This window comes from Brienomyrus brachyistius, chromosome 5 (assembly GCF_023856365.1).
Source record: "Brienomyrus brachyistius isolate T26 chromosome 5, BBRACH_0.4, whole genome shotgun sequence".
Lineage (NCBI taxonomy): Eukaryota > Metazoa > Chordata > Actinopteri > Osteoglossiformes > Mormyridae > Brienomyrus > Brienomyrus brachyistius.
In genome coordinates, this window is record NC_064537.1 from 30928223 (window position 1) to 30953683 (window position 25461).

The window sequence follows — 25461 nt, forward strand, 5'->3', positions numbered from 1 at the left end:
AGAAAGAAATCCTCATATAGTCAATAGATTAAGTTGCCCTTATAATTACACAGAATACCTGAGAGGTGTGCTGGCATCGTGAAGTGTGGGGGTCTTCAACCTTTGTCAAGTAATCTATAATTAGCCTTTGTAGCCTGATCTATGTCTCCGGCATTTGAAAACAAAAAATAGATAAATAAGCAACACAATAAATATGGGAAACAGAAAATGTCAATGAAACGTTTAGCTGAGGTCAGGAGAAAAGGGACTGGACATTATACAGTTTCCCGTGATATTTAAATCCAGGCAAAGATAAAGTGATTCCCCTCAAAGATCCCCCAGGCATCTGTTTTTCAGATATATCAGTTCGTTTGTATTTCACAGGTGTTTATGTCCCATGTTTAAAACTATAAGTATCAGGTTTGTTTAACATGCACATAGAGGGTTAAACAAAACAACTAAAAAGTTATATCCTGGAATTAACTAGCACCAAGGCAATGTACACTGTACCCCAAAATATGTCTTGCATATGAAAAATGTCATTTGATAATATTTTACAGATGATTCCCAAAGACACAATTAAAACACCACAGATTATTCACAAAAATCACAAAATTTATACAACTGTTTGTTTAAAACAAATACATCTAAGGTAGTTGTTTGTACTTTATCTAGCACACAGAGATAACAGTAACAGTCCCTTGTAATCTGAGGTATTTCAGACACACAGAAGTTACTGCATAAGGGATACACAGCAGTTACTTTTGAGAAGGACACAAGGTTTTCTGTACACATATTTGTATTAAATTGAGATTACTGTGAGCTAAGGCCCAATTAAATAGACAAAAAAATATGTGTGGCTATACAATATCTGTACACACAAGAGAATTTTGCTCCCAACGAGACATTACAAGATACGTCTTTTTTAATATTCATTGAAGAGCAAAAAGAATATCATTCTTTTTGAGTCATATCAGAACAGATAAAAAGTACTTGCCTGAAAGAATCTATTTAAACTCAATAAGAACTGAATGAGGAGGAATGTAATGCAGAAATATTAGGGAAATAGGTAAGACCAACTCTAAAGACGGCTTTACTGTTAACACTGGCAAAAATTAGGGGGCTATTAAAGCACAGCAAGCTGCTTTATGCAGATGGCAACTGGACAGCAAAAGCTCTTTTGTGTCTGTGACATACAGATTTCAGATATACTCAAGTCAGCAATGCGTAAAATTTTTGCCAGCAATTAGGTATTGAATATTGAAAGCAACAAAGGTTCTCCTGTTATTGTGTTATATCGCCTTGGTGAGTACTGCTTCATCGAAACATATTGCAGGTTTTAGTAATTTTATGCTCAGTATCAGCTGCATATGTCAGAAGACAGCTGGGTAGTCAGCAGCTCCAGGAACACTCAGCCACATTAATCTAATTACTTTTTTTTCCCCTAACAGAAAGCAGTTGGCATTTTTGCTGGTTTATTTGACTCCACAGCCATGTTGTGGACAATGGCCAAATCTGACACTGACTTTCCCAGTACTTAAAGGGGCTGAATAGTAACAAGACCATACATATTGATATTTTGACATAGATATGAATTGATATATTTGTCTTCTTGATTTACCTCTCCTGATTTGAAAACAAGGATAACTAGTATAGGTGTCGTGCCAGTACTAATATATGTATTAACTAAATAAGTAAGTGCTTTGTAAAATTTTGCAGCCTGCATCTTACTCTGCGAAGGTAAAAAAAATAAGGTTCATGTCCATTAGTTGATCTGCATGGATGTATATTTCTCTCATAAAGTTCCATTTCTATATGAGAAGGAAAATATATGTTTGCAGTTCGTCTGCAGTCTCTGATTACCTTTCGCGGTGATTTTAGTCCATATAGTGTTGTGGTTTTGTTTTTTTCAAACATTGTCTTCCTTTTATTTAAAATGCATTATTTGTCAGGTATCCGTTTTTTATTGTGTTTTTACTTCAGGTCGTATTTTAAAAGATCCTTTTGACTTTGTTAAATCGGTAATAAATTCCTCGTTTCAAAATAAATAAGGTGACCTTGCTTTTCTCAAAGACCCATTAAAAAAAAACAAAAAAACAAAACAAAAACTCCTTCAAAGACGAGGGATGCGGGAGAGTCGGGAGAAACACGGCATTGATGCAATGCAAAACATCAGATTTCAAAATATAAATCGCTCATTATTCATGAAACGCCACATTAATGTGACCCCAACTACCTCAAGTTATTTTACTTCTGTAACTGCTGTGTTCACTTACTACAGCCAGGGATACTGACTCTCTTTGCCGTGCTTCTTGGAACTCCATTGACTTCTAAGCATCAACAAAGTTCCTGTACTTCTAATTCAGACTGTACGTCGGCTTCTAATTTTCTAATTTTCTTTGACAGCACTGGACATGAGCCAAACTCAAAGACATTTTTCTGCATCTCGGGCTCCTACCCTTGAATCTTCAGAATTATGTATAAGCACGGCCTGTTAGGCAGCGAATAAGGTGCATGGCGTGGGACAATAAAGCAGGGAGAGGTGATGAGGCGCAGAGCATGGGGCTGTAAATCTCAGTGGGCCCAGTGTTTACATCAGGGAGTAAGTGCTATTATTGTGTCCCCCGGTCTTGGGGCGGCTTTTAACTCCTCACAGTTTCTCTCCCCCATAGATGACACAAGAAAAAATAAGCAACTTGACCCAACATGCATGGGCCTCTCTGATCGATAGGCCCACTCTGATCGATCTTCTCGCTTCCCTGCACTGCATAACCCCTTGCCCCCGATGAACTCCTCGTGCGCTAACCCTGGCCTCTAACTACCCTGAATTACTTCCACTAAAAGTCCCCCCCCCCCCCCCCCCCGGTGCTTCAAAACACAAAACAAGCAACAATTAATCAGCAAAACAAGTAAGCGTCTGAATGGCTTTATCAACACATCATCTAGGGGTTCAGCCCAAGGCAAAGGCTAGAAAACTAATAGATGTTTTATAGATGTTTATAGGGTTTCTATTTCAATATAAAAGTCCAATAATATTTTTTTATATATATATCTTATGTATCACAGACTGCATATTGTGCAAATGCAGCTCATACCAGACAGGCACTATAATAGAAAATGTGTTATATTTACTGTTATCCCCATAAACGCTTCACAGAAAACCTATAAAGTGAGTCAAAATCCGTCGTCTAGGGCCCTTCCAAGTGCACTTATTCACGTATACTAACACAAACATATGCAAATCAGGCCTGCTCAACTCCCACCCCTGCAGGCCACAGAGTGGGCAGGCCTAAGGAATCCTTTCACTGCATACAAATGAGTCACAAAAATAATAATCATATAATAAGATTTACCTTTGTAAACATACAGGAACTTCTGTATCTCCTGTGAACTCTCCGGGAAGCAAGATCAAATCCTTGAAAAGGATCCTAAGCTTGGAATCAATACTACAGGCTGAGACACAGACTGTGTGGTTGCATTATTGCAATGAAATAAATGAAACCTAAAAGTCATACAATGTCTTCTATGGAAAGCTTGCTTAAAGAGCTCTGTCTTTCATAAAGGGACCTGTCAAGGGAATAATGTAGTCTAGTATGCAAATAAAGCCTGATCACTACTTATATTTTATTTAAACAGCTTTATGAAGCGGACAACTGGACGAATGGAAATAAGAAAAATAACAATAACCCAGACAAACAATGCAGATAAATCTAATTTTCCAAGTACTTGCATGTGAAGTGTGACCTAGATTGCCCAAATGGACTAATCCTGTGATATTCAAATTCATATGGACGTCTGAGAGCCCAGTATAAAAAACATGGAAGGAAGGTGTTTATATGACATCTCAGATGGTGAGGTCAAAACAAGCAAAGTGAAATGAGCTAAGATCAAAAAAGGTCAAATTAGATCACAAATAATCCAGAACTATCCTAAAACAGAATGAAAATATATCTGCAGAGTGACAAAGCACCAGCAGGTCACAGGTCCTGCATTTAAAGATGACGGGTGTGCAGTACTTTGCCAGTCATCCCCTCACCACTCCATAGTGCCCCCCCCCCCAAGGCTGCGGCCAGAGGGTGATGGACGAGGGGCAGGGCTGTCGACAGGCACATGCACGCTCCTTCTGAACACTTTAACCCCCCACCCCAGCAAATGGAGTCCGCCCCCCCCCTCCCCACTCCCACGTCCTGCTATCTGGCAACATTGATTTCCTCTAATGTGGATTGCACACCACTCCACTAAGTACTGTAAAAGCTAATTAGCTGGGTTCCAGGCTTGGACTCTTTGGAGACGATTTGCCATCAGAACACACCTGCCAGTGCAGTGGGGAAGCATTTCTTCTGATAGGATTCAAAGTATGTATCCTGTATTTAAGAAATAACAAAAAAAGTAAACGATAGTGATCCAGCAGCTCTCGCCGCTTTGACCCCCTAGGCGTGTAGTCTGAGCGGAAACAGACTGTATATTTTAAAACATGCTTATGTAATCTACTATAATACTACATGCAAAGTGTAGGTTTTATGACCCTGTAAAATTATCAATTGTTATCAATTATTAAACATGGATGGATGAATGGATGGATGGATAGATGGATGGATAGATAGATAGCTATATCATTTAATATATAATCTAATTGTGTATGGTGCTTATTAAAAGCTATATATTGTAAAGGATAATATGTATGTTTCATTTTAATTTCAAAATATTTCATATAAAAAGACAAATGCCAGTATAACAGACGTGAAATTAAAAATCACAAATAGAATGAATGACACTTGTGTGGATTAATGGGCAACAAAGTAAGACACCAAAAATGTGAAATGTGGTTAAAGTATCCCAGACAGAAGAAAAACATTATGATTGCCAGGAAAATGTGGTGTGCAGCTCCCCCAAAGCACTGTGCAGCCCAAGCCTCTGCCAGAAGATAAGAGATATGAAGGACAAGCTTATAAGTCCCAGAGCACCATATGGCACCTTCCATGATTTTGTTTGCTTTCTCCATTGAGCTTTTGCTCAAGTCCACATGGATCCTTGTTTTAAGTGCGTCATTCCAAAAAACCGCTGGAACGTCTTGTAAAAAGGGCCGGAATAACTCGACATCCCAGGTTCAAAGCAGAATTGTGTGTGTTTGTGTATACAAGTCCACATGGTTTTGTTTAAGTGAGACAGTGGGCTTATCTGTGTGTGTGTGTGTGTGTGTTAGGGGATGTACCTTACCTTATTGGGACACAATGTCCCCAAAACGTGATAAATATGTTTTTTTCCCTTTATGGGGATCGGTTTCCTGGTCCCCATAAAGGAAAACTCAATTTAATAAAAATCTAACTATAAATGGTAAAACTCTTGTATTTTGCTTGGTTACTTATGGTTGTGGTTGGGTAGGGACTAAGGTTATCATAGTTAGCGTTAGCATTTTTCCCATATAAATGAATGAGTGGTCCCCATAAAGATATGTTCATGCGTGTGTGTGTGTGTGTGTGTATGTGTGTGGTCATGTATATACAGTATATATAGAGACCACATGAAGACATGAATACTTGCAAAATACCAAGCAAAATACAATTAGAATGAAATAAGCATTACAACTGAATTATGACATAGTATGTAAATAATTAGACGGTAGGTTAATGATCATGGAGTCGGTCACCGGGACTGTGAGCCTCCCCTTTAAAAAGTCAATGAGCCTGACTAGTTTGGTCTCACCCATGCAGGTCGCTGTTGTACGCTTTGCTACACTGTATAGAGACCGCAAAGGGACCTCAGGAAGAACTGCAAGTGTTTAGTCTGGAGAGGGGTTATAAAACCCGCAACATTATGTTTCAGAATCTAAGCGTCTGTCGGCCACCTTTGTTACAGCTAATGTCCACATTCGCACCACAGCAATCCTGCAAAGGCTGCAGAGCAGTGAAACACAGGAGGTCTGCCAACAGGAAGCCTTTGCTCTCAAAAGAAGAAAAAAACAACCGAGTGTCCCTGTAGGTTTTTGAAACAATGTCTTCTGGACGGATAAATTGAGAATTTATATTTTTGGGCACAACTGAAAATGCTATGCTTGGAAAAAATCTGACAGAGGCTTCAACCAAAATAACCATATGCCAGGTCTCAAATGTGGTGGGACTGTCGAGGTTTAGGGCTTCTAATCTGCATTAGTATCTAAACAACTCAGTCAGTGAAGGAACCGTGAATTCAAAGTTTCACCAAAATATTCTGCTGGAGCCCTTTTACCTCAAAAATGAAAACATGCCGTGAGTCTGCCAGAAACAGCAAACATTCCCAGATCATTTAAGAATGAATAAGAAGGGTGATGTGTAACGACCAAAGTCAAAGCCCGCAGTGTATGTGTGTGTGTGTGTGTGCGTGTGTGTGTAAGACCACACCCACATACCTGAGGCAGAAACTCAAAAAAGATGTGAATGACTGATTAGTAACTAGGTGAACTCTTTGGGCACAAAAGTAAGGTTATTTACTTCTGTATACATTTTTAGTAATTTGATTACATTTAAACTGAAATTTAAGCTACAGAAAAGACCCACCCCCACGATGGGTTGTGGCCCTCCATCCTGGGTTGTTCCCTGCCTTGTGCCCGTAGCCACTGGGATAGGTTCCAGGCCCCCCCGCAACCCTGAATAGGACAAGCATTAAACGAAAATGGAAGGATGGTTGGATGTATGAAAGATCCATCCATCCATCCATCCATCCATCCATCCATCAGTTCAAACACTTATGTGGTAGAGGATTGTTGGTTTATCCCCCAGCTCATCTCAGGGACCGCAGGACGTAGGGGAGCCACTACGTCACAAGGCTCATGCTCAATGGAGTATTTTAACGACGCTATAATCTGCGAGTGTCACGTGCAGTGTGACGAAATTAACGAAATAACACTGCATGAGTGCGACACGAGCTTTCAGGGAGCGGGCAGTGCAATACAGACCAGAGTCTTATGTTCTCAGTCACTCGTAGCAATGCTTCTTTACGGGCGTTACCAGGCAGACAAGTCTAATCACAACACTATAGAAATGAAAACACCAGACAGAACACATGCCATTGTATTTTCGCGCACTTCACCCCGCATAACACAGTCTGCAAATCCGGAAATTACACATAACACAAGAATATAATAGATACACAGTCAGTCTTTTTTTTCTTTTCAAATTTCAATCCAAATGAATAATAGCGGATTAAATAAGGCAGACGGACTGGAGCAACAATTTCTCAGCATAACCTTTGATTCGCTGTTACAAACGCTGCAGCTCTTCTGGTATTACATTTACCAGAGCAAAATGTACACGGGCTTAGATTACAACACTCCCAAGAGCAGGATTGCTTTACAGTAGCTCTCTTAAGTGCCGAATATGGGCGGCGTGGCCAGGCGATAATTCTTGATGGCAGAGCAATTTATATTCCTTTACAAAGGTTCTGTAACTACATAAGGTCTGCCCTGCAATTGAAGGCCCTCCAATTGGGGAGTCCAGCATAAACACGATATTTTTTAGCGCATTTGGAAATTATGACATTTCAGATTGCATCGCTGCTTATCCTGTTTCTTTCACATTTTAGTTCAAGTCATTCACACTGCTTGTAAAATAGCGAATTTTTCCAAGTTTTATTTTTTGTTGATTACATCCAATACTCTGGATACTTTGACTTCACCATTCTAGACTAATATTCGCACTTAAATACACAAATCTAAACAAATATAGTCAATGTAGCTGGAGTCTACAGAGCAATGTAAAGCCTGAGGGAAGTGCTTATTAATATATTATACACGAAAAGAAAATAGTAACATTCAATAACTCTTCAGAAAGATTTTTATGTAAGCTAGGCTATTCTAATTTCCTAAATTAAAACCCAGTCAATACATCAAGGTAGTTATAAGAATAATTATTTTGTTCGTTTTACGCTAAAAATATGTTGGCTTTCGAAGACTTTTTAGATTGCCTAATATTATTTGTGTAGAAGCCTCGGAATATTCTACAGCAGCAAGGCAGACAGCCCTAGACTAATCTAACCTCGAGGCTGTATTATTTACTCATTTAATAACATGGTATACGTTTGTGGTGAAGGGAGGAAACCTTAGATATTCGTGTGATGAAAGAAAACAAGTTTTTATTTTTTTTTAAATCGTCGGTCAAAAGTTAGTTTTTAATAGCGAGCGGCTGCCAAAGTGAATCTGAATTATGAACAGAATGTGCAAGCTGGGGTTTCGTAGCTCCATCCAAGTTTTTATGAATGGAAGTTTTTTTTTTCCCTTTTTGTGAATGAAAAACAACTGGAAAACTTTGGATAAAGGCTCTGGGGGTCTCAAACACTGATTGGTCTCGATGTTTCAGCCCCACCTACGGTTGCTATGGTCCCAAAATATCTTGCAACCGATTGGTGTACAGCGGGAGCCGAGATTTCATTCACAAAGTCAGGTCATTCATTAAGACAAAGGCAGAAACTCGAGCCCTTGAAAGAAATCCACCAATCAGGAGCTCCGTTGGGCAAACAACTGTCTCAACGCAAGAAAAAAAAGAAGTCCTTTCCAAATCAACACTCAAGTCTGGAAAGAATTTGCCTCAACTTTAGTATTAGGTTAGCTACACTATTAAACTAAATGCATAGGATATAGTAAACCCAATAAGTAGCTGTAAGAAGCAGAATTAGAAAAACACCAGGGTAAGCTCTTCAATAGCTCCAATAATCAAAATGTCTTGACTGCACGCAGTTCCAGTTTCCTGGTAAAAATAAATAAAGAAAGAAAAACACCGAAATTGCACTAAATGGGTTCAGGGTTGTCAATGTTGGGAAATATATAGATTTAGTTTAGCCATACTCTTCATTCAAATGAACCCTAGCAGAGAAAATCGAGGTGTTCGAGTGCCTTTAAGAGTGTGACACTATTGCTCGGCTTGTTTTTTTCTCTCTTTTTTGGGTTAAAGTCAAACAACGCTGAGTAACTTCACTTGTGGCGAGCACAACAACGCACTGCCTGCGAGCTTTAAAACGCGGCGTAACCTGCTGTATATTTCAGTGGAAAGCACGCCTGAGCGGATAAAGGGAAGCTGCGTCGTCTTCCCTGCGTTTTTGTGAATGGGGCTCATTATACATGCGGCTTTCTCGCCTCGCCATTCACAACCGCCGCTGCTCGTGTTGCACGACCCTCTCTCTCCCTCCCCGTGTTCAGGGTGCGTGGATTTAATTCAACTCAGCCTAAATGACCACAAACGGTTAACGGATGGATTATAAGATGGATGGATATTTGGACCAGCAAGTGCCTTATACTTTAGCAAACGTAAGTGTGCAGAAATGCATATGTGTTTACCGCTTTTCTCAGTTTGCAGTTGCGGCTGCTTGGCTTTTCTTTCGATCGCACGTACTCGAGACGGGGTTGAAATAATCGCCCCTGCGATCACAGCTATTTATATTTCGCTTTTAAACTCTTAACCGACGTAAAGGGGCTCTTAAACGATTACAACACAGCTATGGATGAAATTAAGTTTACTTAGTCTGTTTTCCGAACACTTTTATTGTTTGATAGAACTCTATCAACCATGCTTTTTCTAAGACCCAAGACGTAAAATCAGCAATGTACCAAACAGAGAAAACGTATAACTACTGCTGCTGACGACCGGTTTTAGAAATTAAATTTTAGTACGCATCTTTCGGTTTTATAAATGTTGTTGGTACTTGTTTATACTAGTTTTAGCAAGCTATATCACTGGTTGTTTGCCCATCATTTATGTGTTTGGGTTACTTATATAATTGTATACATGATGGTTATTATTGATTGTTGTTCTGAAGAATAACTAAAATGCCGAGAGATATTGAAAAGAACAAGAAAGTGGTTTCTAATCTCGGTCGACGAGGGAGGAAAAAGGAAAAATTTAGTAAGCTTTGAATTTATACTTAGTTTTACTTATGTTGCAGAAATCGCAAGGAAATGGGCCCTTAAACAGATTATTGATGGCTTCAAAAAGGAAATGCATGGACACAGAATTACCCCCTCAGGAATCTGAAGGTAAGGGAGCTGGGGCGCAGCCTGCTCGTGCAGTAAGTGACATGTTACCTGCGTTATACCTTGAAGTCCAGGCCTCTTCAACTGCAGTTTCACAGAAGCATTTTAGTCACGCATTAAAAGATTTATACATTTACATTTTCTTAAATGTGATTAACTAACATTGTGTTTCCCGAGCTAATTTAAGAGCTATATGACTGGTTCATGACCGGAGTGTGTTTTTTTATGATAACACCGACGTCGCTATATAACCGTATTAACCCCGTATTTCCTTATATATTTTTTTAGATCTTTTTCAGGATTTAAGCCAACTTCAAGAGACGTGGCTCACAGAAGGTGAGTAGGCGAAACTTTTAAACAGTGCCTTTCTCTTTCTGTCCTCATTTTTTTGGTTCAAGTGTGTCAGGTTATTCTTGCACATATAGGCATGGAAACTAGAGCCGTAAGCACAGAAAAAAAAGCCAGTAGTTCCCTAAAACCTTCCCAGCCTGCGATGATGCAGGTATGGTGCAGGTACTGTCAGGGTGCCTTCAGTAGCCTTATGGTGAGGTATCCACCCGTGTTTGCTGAGTTGACAAATAACAGGGGAACATGAAGCATACTGCATATTTATCACCCTGCCGCTCGGTCATACTTTTCTCCATAGCACTTCTTAGGCGTAATTTTACATTTGTTTAGAAATATGATTTGACCTGGCATGAACTTGGAAACAGCATCCGATGAAAGATTTGGTGCTGGGCCTGTAACGGGCATGACAATGAGACTTAAAGTGGAATAGTAACAGAAATAGTATGTGGTTTGGAAGAAAAGACGTTTGCTACTTATGAACAAACCCATGACATAATAAACTTGAGTCCTTGAAGTATCACAGGAAAGAAATCTCGCCTTTGCAGTCTTCAACATGGGCCGTGTTAACAGGGCTGATGTGAACTACATCCCCTGCTTCCCCTCTTTATCGGCTACGTTTGTTGTGTTCAGTCAGCATGTGGTTTTGACAAGATTAACCCGCGATTGCAATTTGATGTAAACAGAACCTGTCCACAGGTTATTAAAAGTACCCACTGTTTGCTTTTATGGAGACAATTGTATGGGTTTCAGATCGAGACTGATTGTTTCCCTGCATTTCATCCTAGTTTCTCAAAGGCTTGAGATTGATGAGCAAGCGACATACTCTTTGCAAGCTGCTACACTGAACTTCTTTGTGTGATGGAGAAGCATTTCTGAGATGCTGTGCAGTTCTGCAACACTGTTATTTGTGCCAGTTAGCATATTACAAGATTCATATTAATTCACCAGGGAGTCGCATAATCCAGACGAGCAGAACTGTAACGCATAAGCGTTATCATAATCCATCGCTTCCTGTACCCGTGTATCAACATGTAGATAATAAATATTTAAAACACGTTGCTTGTAAGTTTTGCTGCAAATTTCATATAGCTTTCTCTCTCCAGTGCATGGCATCTAAGATAAGAGATCATTCTCATCATATCCTAGATGGCCTCTCATGAAATAGTGGGAAAACTCGCTGGCAAAAGCAAGGGTTAGAAAATTGTGCGTGCTGGACTCCTTTTGTTTTGGCATGTGGCTGTCGCAGTTACTCTAAGATGTGTGAGGAGAAGAATTGATTGAGGTGGGCTTCAGTCCTCAGTGTCCCTCCTCCTTTCACATACCGTGCTGAACTGTGTGAGATTCACACAGCATCCCTAAAACAGGCCTCCCAAGTGAGGTGATTCCAGAACACATCCAACCCCCCCCCCCCCCCCCCCCAAGTCAAGCAGTAGAAGGATGAAGTGGTTTCATTGCCTGTTTCTTGGTATTTTAATGAAATATCATTATCTGTATGTACCTATAAATGATTCATCAACAGCACAACAAGCCAGAGGCACCAGCGGAGGCTGGGATAGTGCGGGCCTCAGCTTTTATATATAACTTTAAGTGAGAGAGTACAGTAAAGTTTTCAATGGAAGACCTGCCCTGTCTTGCCCTGTCATTCTTCTTTATTTTTATGACTGAAACTTCCGAGCTCCTCCCAGGTTCTCCCCTACTAAAGTCATCTGAGGCTCTGCCCAACAAAAAAGGAAATAAGCGCGTACGCGCGACACGGAGGCACGCTTTCGGTCCTGTGTCGACTTGAATCATGGGGTCCACAACGAGACGACGTTGGAAGCTGACCGCTAACGCAAACACGAGCTAAGCCCAGATTAATCCTGGGGTCTGCTACCCGGTCGGCCCTGGCAGACACAGGTGAGGGAAGGCTAGTGGCTTCCAGACTATCGTTTTAATATTTTTCCGAAGAGAACCTGCCATGCCTCGTCGCAGGCAAGTGAAAACACGTTTTGGTGATTTTGTTTGGAGGATCTGACACGTCAGGCAGGGACTTATCCCACATAAAACAGTCGAAGCTTCTTTCCCCCAAGGCAAAAAAAAAAAAGAATGAAGGTAATGATATTAGAATCGAACAACAGGATAGAGAAGTATTTATGAAATCGGTTAATGCAAACAGGGACGGTGTGAAACGGCCCTGCAGCTTTTCATCGGTGAGGAAAAAGGTACAAAACCATGTTTGTCAGTCAGAAACTATCCGAAAAGCTGGTCTAATTTTTTTTTTTCCGCCTTTGACTTTTCCAGCTACAGTAATGGCTTGGCAGTGCGTAGGTAAAGGAGGAGGAGGAGTACAGTTAGTTTGAGAGCTGGGCAGCACTTTACTGGTTTGGATGATGTCACAGGCGCCGGGCACTGGCTCCCTGTGGCTCCTGCAGACTCGACGCTCACGTTGCATTCTGGGATAAAACAAGGAGCGGCACTGAACAATTTCTGCATAGCGTCTCCGGCACACATGCCAGTGAATGCTGTTGGGGAAAATTAATAAATCTTTCCGGAGCAGTAGTGTTGGGCTCTATGCTGTTAATAGTTTTTGTCTAATCGAATATGAAGATCCCTGTAATCCCCAGACAGTCCTGCCAGATTTTCTCTGGCTGAAAGGAGATCTTCGTATTATGATGGAATGTTCTGACTGACTAACAATCTGCTGCCTGCCATTTGTTTGGGGTGATTCGGTACACTTTACAGAGTGGCAAGTTAACTGGAGACTATTGGTAGGGCTTTATAAAATATGGACTTTGGTTTTCCTGACACACATTTTCTGTTGCTGTTTGTTCACACAAATTATTATTTCTGCACATTCCGTGGGGGGGAGTGTTATAATGTGCATGTTCCTTGCATGTCTCCTCAAGGCCTCGAGGCAGAAAATACCCTGGAATTACTTCTGTTTTCATTTAAAAGTGACTCATCACTCCAGTCTTTTAAATAAAGGTGATTTTAATTTTTTAGGCCTGGAGATCGTGATGAAGCGTTTCTTCCACACCTGATATATGGCAGGATTATTCCCAGTCCTTGACATCAGGAGGAAAGTGGTTTTCAAGGGAGAATTTTGAATAGATTTTACTGACACTTAAACCTAAACTCGATGCATGGAACCTGAGTGTTTCTGAGTCAATGCAAAGATCGTATCACAGTGTAATATAAAGCTTGCACTGTAATCAGTGCAGTGAAGGATTTCGATTACTGGCCTGTGTCACATGACCTAGATGTTATCCTTCCGTGCGTAAATGAGGCCTCGTGTGTAAACAGCTGCGGTTCGGACGCATTGTGCATTGCGATGGTGTGATTTAATGCTGATGGTTGAATTTGCATAGAATGTTAAAATTTAGGAGGCATTGCAGGTGTTGGGTAGTTATAATGGTAGATGCACAGCAGAAATGCTGGGAGGCATTGCATGCTGCCGTGTTTTGAAACACAAATTTGCCTCTATTTTTCTATTAAAAACAATTTTTATTTATGTATTTTATGTTGAGCGCTTCTCGGAGGTGTTTAGGGACTTTGTCCTTAGTGACATAGAAAGGATGGACCGAGAATGTCAGACCAATGGCTTGTTGGACTGAATTAGCCAGAAAGCCTGCTTCCCTACAGCCGCATCCTCTAATGAATTTAACCAGTCGTTTGGCTACCAGCCAAAGCCTTTGGTCTCGGAGTACTGGGGTCAGGTGGTCTTCCTGGACCTAATGCATTCACTTCCCATTGTCACAGTTTGGGTGACCCTGTAGCCGCCCCATGGTCTCCCCCCCCCCCCCATGACGTGGTGCTGCGACAGTTTTGCTGCTCTTTCCTTTCGTGGTGATTTTTTCGGAGCAGAATTCTCTGATTTCTGATGAAAGCATTGCAAACTGACAGCCGCATTTTAAGGGACAGATCAATCCTTTTATTAGGAAATTCTGGACATCTCTTGCACCAGTGGAAAATGTGATCTCCTCCTTTTTTTGCTGTGTAAGAGGAAAGAATCGTACTGCCTGTTTGTAGGGGGTGGACATTCAATTTGAAAGTGACAGTAGTAAACTGACCACACAGATTACTTTCTGATTAATAGTTTGTCCTGAACGTGTGTTCTGTGTTTTTTTTTGTGTGTTACTGTAAAACAAAGCATGATTATTGTGCAATCAAATTTTACAAAGTGCTTTTTAATCAAAATGCAAGAATCTCATTTGCTGCTCAATCCTTAACTGGTTTAACACTTATCACTGAATAGTATTTCTACTCAAGGAAAGTTTTGAAATGAATAAAGACCATGCAGAGAAGAGATTCCTTTTTGAAAGGGCTTTCAGATTAGGCTGCATCTCTGTGGCATTTCTGGTTCCATGAATTTGATTTAAAGCTGAGTAAATTATTCATTAAAATAAATCAGTTTGCCACATTCCCAGATTGTCAAAGGTATTCTGACAGTTGGAAGGTCTTGAATTTTGAACGAAAGTTGCTTAGTAAAATTAAAATCTGCTTCGGCGAACATGCCGATTTATACATCTCCTGCCTGATTTTTCAAATGTTTTTATTTCACACCTCGGAAAATCACGAGGCCAATACAACCTCCTTTACCAAACTAGCAAAATTGTCGAGTAAAATATTTTTTTCACTACAGATAATTTATTTTACTCAGAACTGGTAAAACTGGCCCTGACACATTGGGGGGTGTTATATGACAGGGGAGTTTAGGTCCTTAGAAAGGTGAATGAAAAAGATGGCAGGCTGAGTGTCCCTAACACTGGGCTCAGGTACTAACCCTTCAACAGGAAGTCCTGTTATTTTAGCTGCGACTTTTCTGTTTGGACATGTTTCTTATTTTAGTTGTGTTGTTGCTTCCTTTTTTCCAGGCGTGGTGCTACGTGTATGGTAAATGGACCACCCTTTCTGCTATCATCCAACAACTGGCAGCTTACTGCCCCGTGTAACCTCATGTTTTCATGTGTGCACTCTGAGCGATTAAAAGCGAGCACCGTGCTTGTTTGATGTGAGGCCCACTTATTCCTGGTTCAGCCCATTCCTGGCATTAGCAGAGAGAGCCGTGAACTTTGTCAGAGGAGGAAGTTCCGAGAGCGATTTGTCATGCGGTTGTTTTTCCTTTTTTTTTTTCTTTTTTTGGTGCTTTTGAACAATGAGCAAACAGCCTGTTTCGCTTTTCCCGAAGCTGAGGCCTTACCTTCTGCAGCCACTTGTGTCTTGCGTGAGAGTAAGCGGACTGGGTGGCAGGGGATTTGTCACAGAGGCTGCATTGGTGTGTCAGTGCGAGTGGATATCGGCACACTTCTGCTGCACAGTGTGACGTCGTCATCTTTTGTCTTAGGACGGTAGCAGCCAAAAAATACAACTGATGGATTTATTTTGTTTGATAATACACCAGACTGACCCTATATAAAGAATTTCCTTCGCCGCCTTGTTTGATAGGTGTGATAAAACAGACGGAGGACTGGAGTAATATCCAGAACTCGATTATTACAGGGTTCCAGTTACCCTTAAGCAGGTCTGTAGAGCTTTGGCTAGGAAATATTGGGGCTGCATCACGGTTTTGGTTTGTTTTAATTGTGTGGTGGGTGTCAATTTTATAATTAGCTGTGTGACTGAGCTATTTTCATCAGTCTTTATAGGTAAAAATGTTACTGGTCATACATGCAGCTGACCCAACGTTTTCATTTGTGATTACAGAGGCTATTATCCAAAGTGAGACATTTTAACCACTAAATCAGCTGGTGCCCTGGTCATTTCAGAGTGAGCCAGGTTAACCCCGGGTTATAAACACGCAGCCGCTGGGGTGACTCTCGTGATTGGCCAAAGGCCGATATGATGCAGCGATAGCTTTCCTCGTGATTGGCCAAAGGCTGATATGACACAGTCCCAGAATCCGTGCCCATTCTCACTCTGAGCTGCCCCATCCCTGGCCCCACATCCCCTTCTGCCTAATCCGTATCTCTGTCTCTCACACCACCACCACCACCCCCCACACTTGGTGGAACTTCAATGGCCCCCAGAGCTGGTGCCATCCAGGTATCCTGTTGACATACCTCCAGCAAGACGAGCTTCAGGCCGCGAGATAGCCAAGGTGTCAATATACTGCAAGGGGATGATCTTCACTGCGGGTGGGGGTGGGGGGCTTGCTTGTGGAGTGCCCTTGATTGGCTGTTATTTGGAACTGTCCACGCAGTCAGAATAAGAGGCCCGGCAGAGTACCTCGCCAGTTGCGCGTTTGTAGGATTTCCTCACACCAGTGACCTTTCTGACGTAGGCAGCCAGCGTGAGCTTCGCAGAACAGTATCCAGAAGCACCCTGTGAACCCCTGCCCCCCCTCTTGTCCTGTGTTATTGATCTGAAGCGCTTGGAGGAAGAGCGGCCCTGTCGACGCACGTGTGAGGAAAGTGGCCCATCGGGCTTGGGCAGAAAGTCCGGTTCGGTCATGAATGCGAGAGCCTTGCAGCCATTGCGTGGGGGGGGGGGGGGTGGGTGATTAGCAGTCACCTGCCTGCTGGATACGCAGAGTCCTGCACAGAGGCAGCTGGGGCCAGCCTGCCTCCGCAAATGTCGTCCTCGACATGCAGCCTAAGGAAATGTCTGGGTCTTGCTCCACGGAGGGTGTATATGCATATGATGTATGTTTTTTTTATATATATATATATATATTATATGAGCAGACATGTGGACACACATACAGAGACACGCTTGTGTATGTAGATGGAGCTTTAGGTTACCGCATGACATTTTTCAGGGTGTCATTCATGAGTGTAATGTGTGATTTCCTGTTTCACTGACTGCGCCTCTTGTGCTGAATCTCTCTCATCTTTGCCCACAGCTCAGGTTCCGGACAGCGACGAGCAATTTGTCCCTGACTTCCACTCGGAAAACTGTGAGTATGATCTCGACGTGTCTTATGGGGGGCCGGGCATCTGTGTGACCAGAGCTGGGGCTGAGCGGGCATAGGGAGCAGTGGCTGCAGTGCATTCGTCGTGCAGTGATGGAGGTCACAGTGACGTTCCCAGCTGCCCTCCTGGAAATCTGTGCCGCACATTGTGCTTGCAGTGTTCTGCGCTCTTACCTATTTGCATTTGTTTTTGAGAAGTTCCTGAGACGAGTCGCTATGCCAGTGAGGGATGAGTCACTTTGCTAATTAGAAACAATTTTGCGCCATTTCAACCCCAAATGCCCTCCTTGTGTCCACTGGAAATGGCAAACAGAAAGTGGGACTTCAGCACATGGTGACATTTAGGGCCTCTTTTCGAAAGTATAACCTTTTTGTGCATCAAATAAACGCGACGGTAGTGACCCGATATTGTACGACGCCCATCTCTGAATGTGAAGTAAGCAAGTCGATCGCTTGTGAGCTGAACTGCTTCTGCTGCTGCTCCAGCCCGAAAACCTGGAAACCCCTTTTGATGTTTGATGTTTTTTATCCTTGAATTGTCAGAAAATCCCAGCTGGGGTTAGACAGTCTTGTGTAGCTTTCTAATTTATCATGTACAGTTTTTTTTTTTTTTTTTTTTTTTTTTTTTTTGATATTTAAACTAACAGTTAGTTAACGGTGCTTTGGGAATTATGTTTTTAAGGTTGCATTTGGATATAGGTGCTGATTGAAGCACAGCTTTTTAAAAGGAACCTTGAAGCTAGTGGCACATTGTTAGAGCAGTGATAACAAGCACATGACATTCGCAAACAGTCAGAATCGACTTTGTTTCACAGCTAATGTACTGTGAATTTGTTCTGGTGTGTCTGATCAAATACATTTCGCACATTAATGCACTTATTCCACAGTAAATTGTAATCAGTGAAACAGGTACAGACCGGGCAGTGTTCAGTGTAGCTGGTGAGGCTGTGTCAGTAATGTCTAAGCTCTAAGAAAAGCTGTTCAAGCGGTGAGTTGTCTTGCTTCTGAGAAGTTGGTAGCATTTCCCAAGAAATGGTGACACGGGTCCGTTATGTCAGCAGCAGACATTGCAGCTCACTGCCTTACATTTGATTTGGGGTGTTTTTCTGGGACCTACTCGGAGCTGCATGTGATCCGCTGTGCTTTGCTCTCTGAGCAGCCAAATCCTGGGGCAGACAGCGGTTTCCATTCCAGCACATAATGGGGGCAGGTGTAGAAGAGGCTTGTCCTGTTGGCCGGTGTTGGCGCTCGTTCACCCTGCCAGCGAGGGGAGGGAGGGCAGTGTAACAAGCTGGATTTTTATCCTTGATGGGCGGAGGGGGTGTGCATACTGCTGTTGCACAACACCTCCAGCTCTGGTGAATCTATCTCGATTGCTTCTGCCTGGCAGGAGTGGGCTGCTGGACGGTGCCTTCGGGCTTCAGCTTCATTTGTGGTCGTGTACCTGGTTAGGGCAGCAGCAAACAGCAGTTTGCTCTATTATAGATTCTCTTTCCTTGGGGGGCTCCATCAGAAGTGTTTGTGAGGTTTCAGGACTGGTCCTGCAGATGAAGGCCCCACATGGGCCCCTGGGGCAGACCTGTTGATTTCCCCCAGAGGGGCCACCGGGGGCCCCTGTGAATCCACCACCCAGTCTCCCATGTCACATGCGTTCCCTCCTTCACTGTCTTCCGTGTTTTCTTTTTCTCTTCCCCTACCCACTAAGGCAAGCAGACAGACAGACACGCATGTTTGTCCACCCCACACCCACTTGAGCCAGCCTCTCTGGGATGGCAGCTATTCGGTGTGGGCTGCATGATTAGCACCCTGCTATGTGCTAATTATATAGGAGACCGGGACCGTAAATTCAGCCTCCGGTTTTGAGGGGAGTGAGAGGGGAGTGAGAGGGGAGTGAGAGGGGAGTGAGAGGGGAGAGAGTCCCGGCCAATGAAAGCGCCTTTCACAGCCGTCCTGCACTTCCCCTTGCTGATTTACTGCCCCTGCTTGTTTTCCTTGTTTCTTTCTCCCATTCATTCGCTCCCACTCCAGTCTGTCTCATCTCAAGGCTAAGTCATTGGCTTCTGCCTAGCTGTCGTCCCGCCCTCCCCACCCCCCCAAACACAGAAAATATGTGGCTCTGGTGTTCTCAGCTTTCCAAAATACAACTGCTACGCAACGACCATTCAGGAACTGCACGCCCCGAGGAGGCGACCCGGCCGCACAGAGCGTGTCTGCCGACTGCGTCCGAACTCGCAGAATATCTGCGCGGATGCGGATCTTAATGTTTCCAGTCTCTCTGCCTGACTGTCTTTCGCATGCACACGCCGAGCCGTGCGCGTGCCCGGCACACCTCCCCCCTCCAGCAGCGCGCCTCCGCACACACATGCACATAATCTGTTCGGTTTTATGAATGGGCTGTTTGTGAGGGACCGACTGAAGCGGCACTCTGGGCTACAGGAGGGCTTCTCCATTCATGAGTTTCGAGGCCTTAAAGCAACACGGTGAATGGGCAGCTGTGTGTGTTTTATTAAAGGGGATGTGGGGGCAGGGCGGGGGGCACAAAACTGGGTTGGGATTATTGCGCTTAAATTTTCCTGTCAAGGGAGTTCCCCCCCCCCCCTTTAGGGTAGTATGAAATAGAAGACGACAGCAGGCTGAGGAAAACTAAAAATAATAAGGCAGTCCAGTGTTGAGCAATACCTAACCCCGCAAGCAAACCAGTGACGGTCCAGCACTGTCACGAATGGCAGGCACTGTTGTTTCACTGTGGATGTGTGTGTGTGTGTGTGTGTGTGTGTGTGTGTGTGTGTGTGTGTGTGTGTGTGTTTTTTCTTGTCCTGTTTCTGATTAACAGAATTTGGCATACATGAGACTTGCTGGCACATCTGTACTCAATAAAGACAGCCCTTGTGTCCAGGAGGCCATCACTAACTGCTGCAGATGTGTCCTAGTGCAACACGACCCCATGGACCAAGGAGATCCAAACATTATGGATGTTTCAAAGGAAGTGGAACGGAGCATCCCGTAGGTCGCGTCCCTAAACGTTAGGGATGTCGCAAAGGAAGTGGGACGGAGCATCCCGTAGGTCGCGTCCCTAAATGTTAGGGATGTCGCAAAGGAAGTGGGACGGAGCATCCCGTAGGTCGCGTCCCTAAACGTTAGGGATGTCGCAAAGGAAGTGGGACGGCGCATCCCGTAGGTCGCGTCCCTAAACGTTAGGGATGTCGCAAAGGAAGTGGGACGGCGCATCCCGTAGGTCGCGTCCCTAAACGTTAGGGATGTCGCAAAGGAAGTGGGACGGCGCATCCCGTAGGTCGCGTCCCTAAACGTTAGGGATGTCGCAAAGGAAGTGGGACGGAGCATCCCGTAGGTCGCGTCCCTAAACGTTAGGGATGTCGCAAAGGAAGTGGGACGGAGCATCCCGTAGGTCGCGTCCCTAAACGTTAGGGATGTCGCAAAGGAAGTGGGACGGCGCATCCCGTAGGTCGCGTCCCTAAACGTTAGGGATGTCGCAAAGGAAGTGGGACGGCGCATCCCGTAGGTCGCGTCCCTAAACGTTAGGGATGTCGCAAAGGAAGTGGGACGGCGCATCCCGTAGGTCGCGTCCCTAAACGTTAGGGATGTCGCAAAGGAAGTGGGACGGCGCATCCCGTAGGTCGCGTCCCTAAACGTTAGGGATGTCGCAAAGGAAGTGGGACGGCGCATCCCGTAGGTCGCGTCCCTAAACGTTAGGGATGTCGCAAAGGAAGTGGGACGGCGCATCCCGTAGGTCGCGTCCCTAAACGTTAGGGATGTCGCAAAGGAAGTGGGACGGAGCATCCCGTAGGTCGCGTCCCTAAACGTTAGGGATGTCGCAAAGGAAGTGGGACGGAGCATCCCGTAGGTCGCGTCCCTAAACGTTAGGGATGTCGCAAAGGAAGTGGGACGGAGCATTCTGCGCGCACCTCAGAGGCATACTGGGGTGCATTCGGCCAAAGTGTAATGGCTTGTTTGTTGCTTTCCAGTGTCCCTGTGAAACTTTAGTGTGTTAAGGCTCTCCTGCTCCTTGGCCATTTCTGTGCTCAGGAATGCCTTTATATAATTTCAGAATCAGCAAGGAAATGGAGAGGAGCATTAAACATTCACTGCTATATTGGGGTCTGATGGATGAAGAGTGGGGAGTCGGTATTCCATCGGGTTAATTACCATGGCCTTCTACCCCTCCCCAAGTTGCCCTTGCACCAGAAGCCTCCTGTGTTGTAGTCTGCATAACCCACTGATACAAAGTGAATTTCTCAGTGCCCAATCCGGGATGTTGGCAAGTCATGAGGGGGCAGCTGCTGTCCCGGCTGACTCTTATGAGCAGTATCTCCCATTCATGTGTTTTGTTTAGGGAAGCAAATAAATTTGAAGGCACTTGGGATATCGTGAGTTGTTTGTCATTTTATTATTTGTATCCTTCTAATGTCCAGTTGTATGTTACTGTACTGCTGTACAGTGGGATGGCTGTTTGGTCTCTGATTTACTTACTTTTTATTTTTTTTTGCTAGTTTTGCATGATTTAACTAAGAAAACGGAACAGAAAAAACTACAGCATAGAACAAAGAAAAATTTGCTTGCCACAGACGGCATGTAAAAAGCAGAACTGTCCAAGCCCCAATGATGATTTTTTATTTTTTTTTTAATTGAGGCCATTTTGCAATGGCGTCTTGGGAATAAAGAAGTGAAACACTGAGATTCGCAAAGTCTGATGTTCTTCCCATCACATGAACTTGGTGACACACAGGTCCACCTCCTGTTCCGCACACACACACACACACACACACACCCTGCTCAGCTCCACCCTGAGCAAACAGGGTCCTCCGCTTTCTACAGTTGCCAGCTCTCTGTTTGGGAAACGTTAAGGATAACATATAGTTTGGATAATTCATAAATTTGACATTGTAGATTAATTTCAGGGCAGTAGCAGATGATATGATACTTGTGGAATGAGACGTCTACCCAAACTAATGGTATGAATGTCAGGAGCTATAGCTACTTTTGAATCCTCTGTGTTTTAAACTCGTAAATTGAATATATAAAAAAGGGTGTGACAAATACATTTCTTTCCAAAATGCTCTGAAACACGAATGAAGGATTTGAACTCATTAAGGTGAAAATTTCCACATGTCTACGACATTGCGGTTGTGTGTTGCAAATCTTTTCGGTTGGCCAGCTTACAGGCAAAACATTCTTGTCCCAAACTTCTGACAAATCAGACTGTATGCCAACTCCTGCTCTGTGTCCTTCTCAAATTAACATGCTTCTGTCCCAGATGTTCCTTTTAGGTAGAAAAAAAGCTTTAATCTTCATTCTTCAGTGATTTTAAAAAAATATATTTTGGCTGAGGTTGATTAAAGAAAACATCTGGCCAGCCGAGACTATCTGCATCTATAATTTATTTGTTAGTCAGATCTCCTTGGTATAAAAACAAAATATTTCCATTAACCAGAAACTTTAGTTATGGATCTAGTTGTGCTTTTGTTACAGTTTAGTAGTTAAAAAAAATTGTTTTGTGTTACTTAGGTAATCAACAAACATCCCCGTGGATGTTTGTTGATTACCTATCTCTGGGTTACTTCCGGCAGAATCTCTTTGGGAAGCATAGTTACATATTCGATCAGCACTGGATGGTCACTGTATACCACATCCATAGTTTGTCAAAAATCAGCATTTCTGCACTTTAAATCATGTTTAGTGATTTCTATGTCCTCCCGTTAAGCCGTAACGAGCCTCCCGTGGACTAACATGCCATTTGTTCCACTAGAGTATTAAGCGGTATCCCAGAAATCAATACTCTGCTTTAACCTTTTTCACGCTTGTGACGTAGCTGACATGATGGCTGTTTTTAATCTGTGTTTTGCCGAGTCGGAAGAACGATGGGAATCAGCCTTTGGTGGAGGAAACTGCAGGCATTTCAGGAATCTGGCGAATGGGCATCCATGCCAGCGTCTTTGCTGGGGACCGTCTTCAGACACGGCAGAATGGAACAGGCCAGTCTTTTCTGCTGCAGCTGAAAGCGGGACCTGTACTGCTCCCAAACGCCACCCCACCGGCTACGAGGCCCAAAGGATGGAAAAATGCCCGGCTACATTACCGTTTACTCTCTTGCTATCCAGCAAGATGGCCAGCGAATGCTATGACTGCTTCTCCTGAATCATGGGATTCAGGGATTCCACAGCTTTATTGTCATTTGTATAAGTAGATCTTTGTGGGAATAATTACTTTCATACTTCCCTGCAGACATAAACAGAATATGACAATGAAGAACTAAACACACACAGTACTCCCACAATACTGATAGGAACATGACCCTACCATCTGTACTCAAATCTAGGTCCTTGATACTCTATATATATATATATATATATACTCTATATATATATATATATATATACTCTATATATATATATATATATATATATATACACACACACACACTTTCATTAACATACAAGTAGTAAACTTATGATAGTTTTTGCCATTGACTGAGGGGCTATAATAAATGTGATCCACAGATGAACCAGCTAGGGCCATGGCATATATGTGCAGCACTTTCAGGCTGTTTAGCGCAGATTCGCTGTCTGATACAAACTGATGGCTCTTTGCATAAGAGTCTAGCGCATCAAACAGCTGCGGGCGCACAGAGCTGATTGATTATCAAAGATCCAGATGGTCGTTCAGCCCAGAAATGCTCCAGCTCGGCCTGCCATTTTTCCTGATTTCACGTTATTTCACAAATTTCATTTTTCAATATCCTTTGGCTCCAATTGCTTCTAGCCAGTTACAATAAAGCACAACATTTTTCTTGTGTTTGTATTCGCATTGTTGGCCGGGTTTGAGTCTGGTCTGTCTGGTCAGACTGTTCTTATGATATGTTCAGTTTGTGATTTAATTGAAAGCTTGCTTTTCAAAGAGTGACAAATGAAAGGCCTTAAATGGGCCGGCAGAGCTGACGCGGGTTTATGTCTCAGCGGTGACCAGTGGGCTGGGGGTTGGGGTTATTCGGTGGGTGTTGATTTGTTGGGTGCAAAGGCTACCATAAAAACCCCTCCACTTCCTAAAGCACTCAGCCATGACCGTCACCTCTCACCCTTTTCTGGACAACACTATTTACATATGTAAAATACGCCCCCCCCCCATTTTCCTCCACCCTTCTCTTTGTTGGGAGTGGGGCTTTTCCTTCCTTTGTTTGCAAAGGCTTCTTTCAAGTCATCAATTTGTAGCATCAGTCTCGCCTGTTACATACGAATACACCAGCAGATAGCAATCCATCTGTCCATATAATTAATGAACTGGAATTTTGGAATTTTCATTTCTCCACACCTGGGGAATAAGCCGACATATGAGCAGTAAGACTAGGTGGAAAACCTTCATGACAATCACGCTGAACTGGAAAGATGAGGCAAAAAAATACAGCTACTATCAAGATTTATTTTTCGCTTGGCTCCCCAAACCCGAGAATAAATGTACGTCCTGGTGTTTTTCAGACTTCTGTCACTTTAAAATGTGTACAGTATCTGTCCAGGACTATCTAAACACTGCATGGTTAAGTTCATGACCGTTGTCAAGGGGAGGAGGGGAAAAAAAAACTCACAACCCATCTTAAGGTAGAAAGGTAGTGATATAGCTGTGAAATGTACCATAAAGAAAGTCCAGAAACTGGAAGCAGTGGTCAGAAATAGCCCAAATAAAAAACGGAAATGGGAAGGAGAAGAAATATACTTTCAGCTTTCTGTTTACACAGTACGGACTGTGTTATAAACATGGATCCAAAATAAAGTCATATGCTCTCTCTTCATCGTGGCACAGTTCCCAAGCAGTTTTTTTTTCTCCTGCTACTCCTGGCAAACGATTCATTCAGGATTTATTGTCTTGTTACTGTAGTGTTAAATGGATCCCCATTTATTTCACTGGACGCATTTTAATTGTCTCCTGTGCTCTAATTCTCCCTGACTGTTGCCAGGACATCGACGAGCAATTCTGTAGTTCTCTGTGATGTGTATTTTTGAACAAACTCATATTCCAAAGCAAAAGCCGTGACGTGATCTCGTTAAGGCATATTTACCGTGTCCTCCCTCGGTCCCTACTTGATTAATTGACCAGTTTATTCAGGAAAGCCTTGGTAAATTGCTAATGAGAGCCAGGCAGAGGTATGCGCCATTTTTCAGGACCGATTGAACAAGACTCGCCACTCTTCTCCCTGTGATTTTTACCTTGCTAGCTATTTAACCCCCGCTCCCAAACACGC

The 25461-nt window shown here is 43.2% G+C and overlaps 1 protein-coding gene and 1 long non-coding RNA gene across 3 annotated transcripts in view; both read left to right on the forward strand.

The window, feature by feature from the left end:
• Window positions 1-25461, forward strand: part of etv4 (ETS variant transcription factor 4) — a 45211-nt gene that overhangs the window by 9114 nt on the left and 10636 nt on the right. Inside the window, 3 exon segments of the mRNA XM_049015223.1 lie at window positions 9889-9979; window positions 10265-10312; window positions 17145-17198. Coding sequence (XP_048871180.1) covers window positions 9889-9979; window positions 10265-10312; window positions 17145-17198 — 193 coding nt within the window.
• On the forward strand, window positions 20013-21273 carry LOC125742854 (uncharacterized). Of its 2 annotated transcripts, none has more exons than XR_007398218.1 (3): window positions 20013-20277; window positions 20506-20619; window positions 20962-21273. It is a non-coding gene; the product is annotated as an uncharacterized LOC125742854 (long non-coding RNA). The 2 variants fall into 2 exon arrangements; XR_007398219.1 differs by lacking the exon at window positions 20013-20277 and adding an exon at window positions 20300-20334.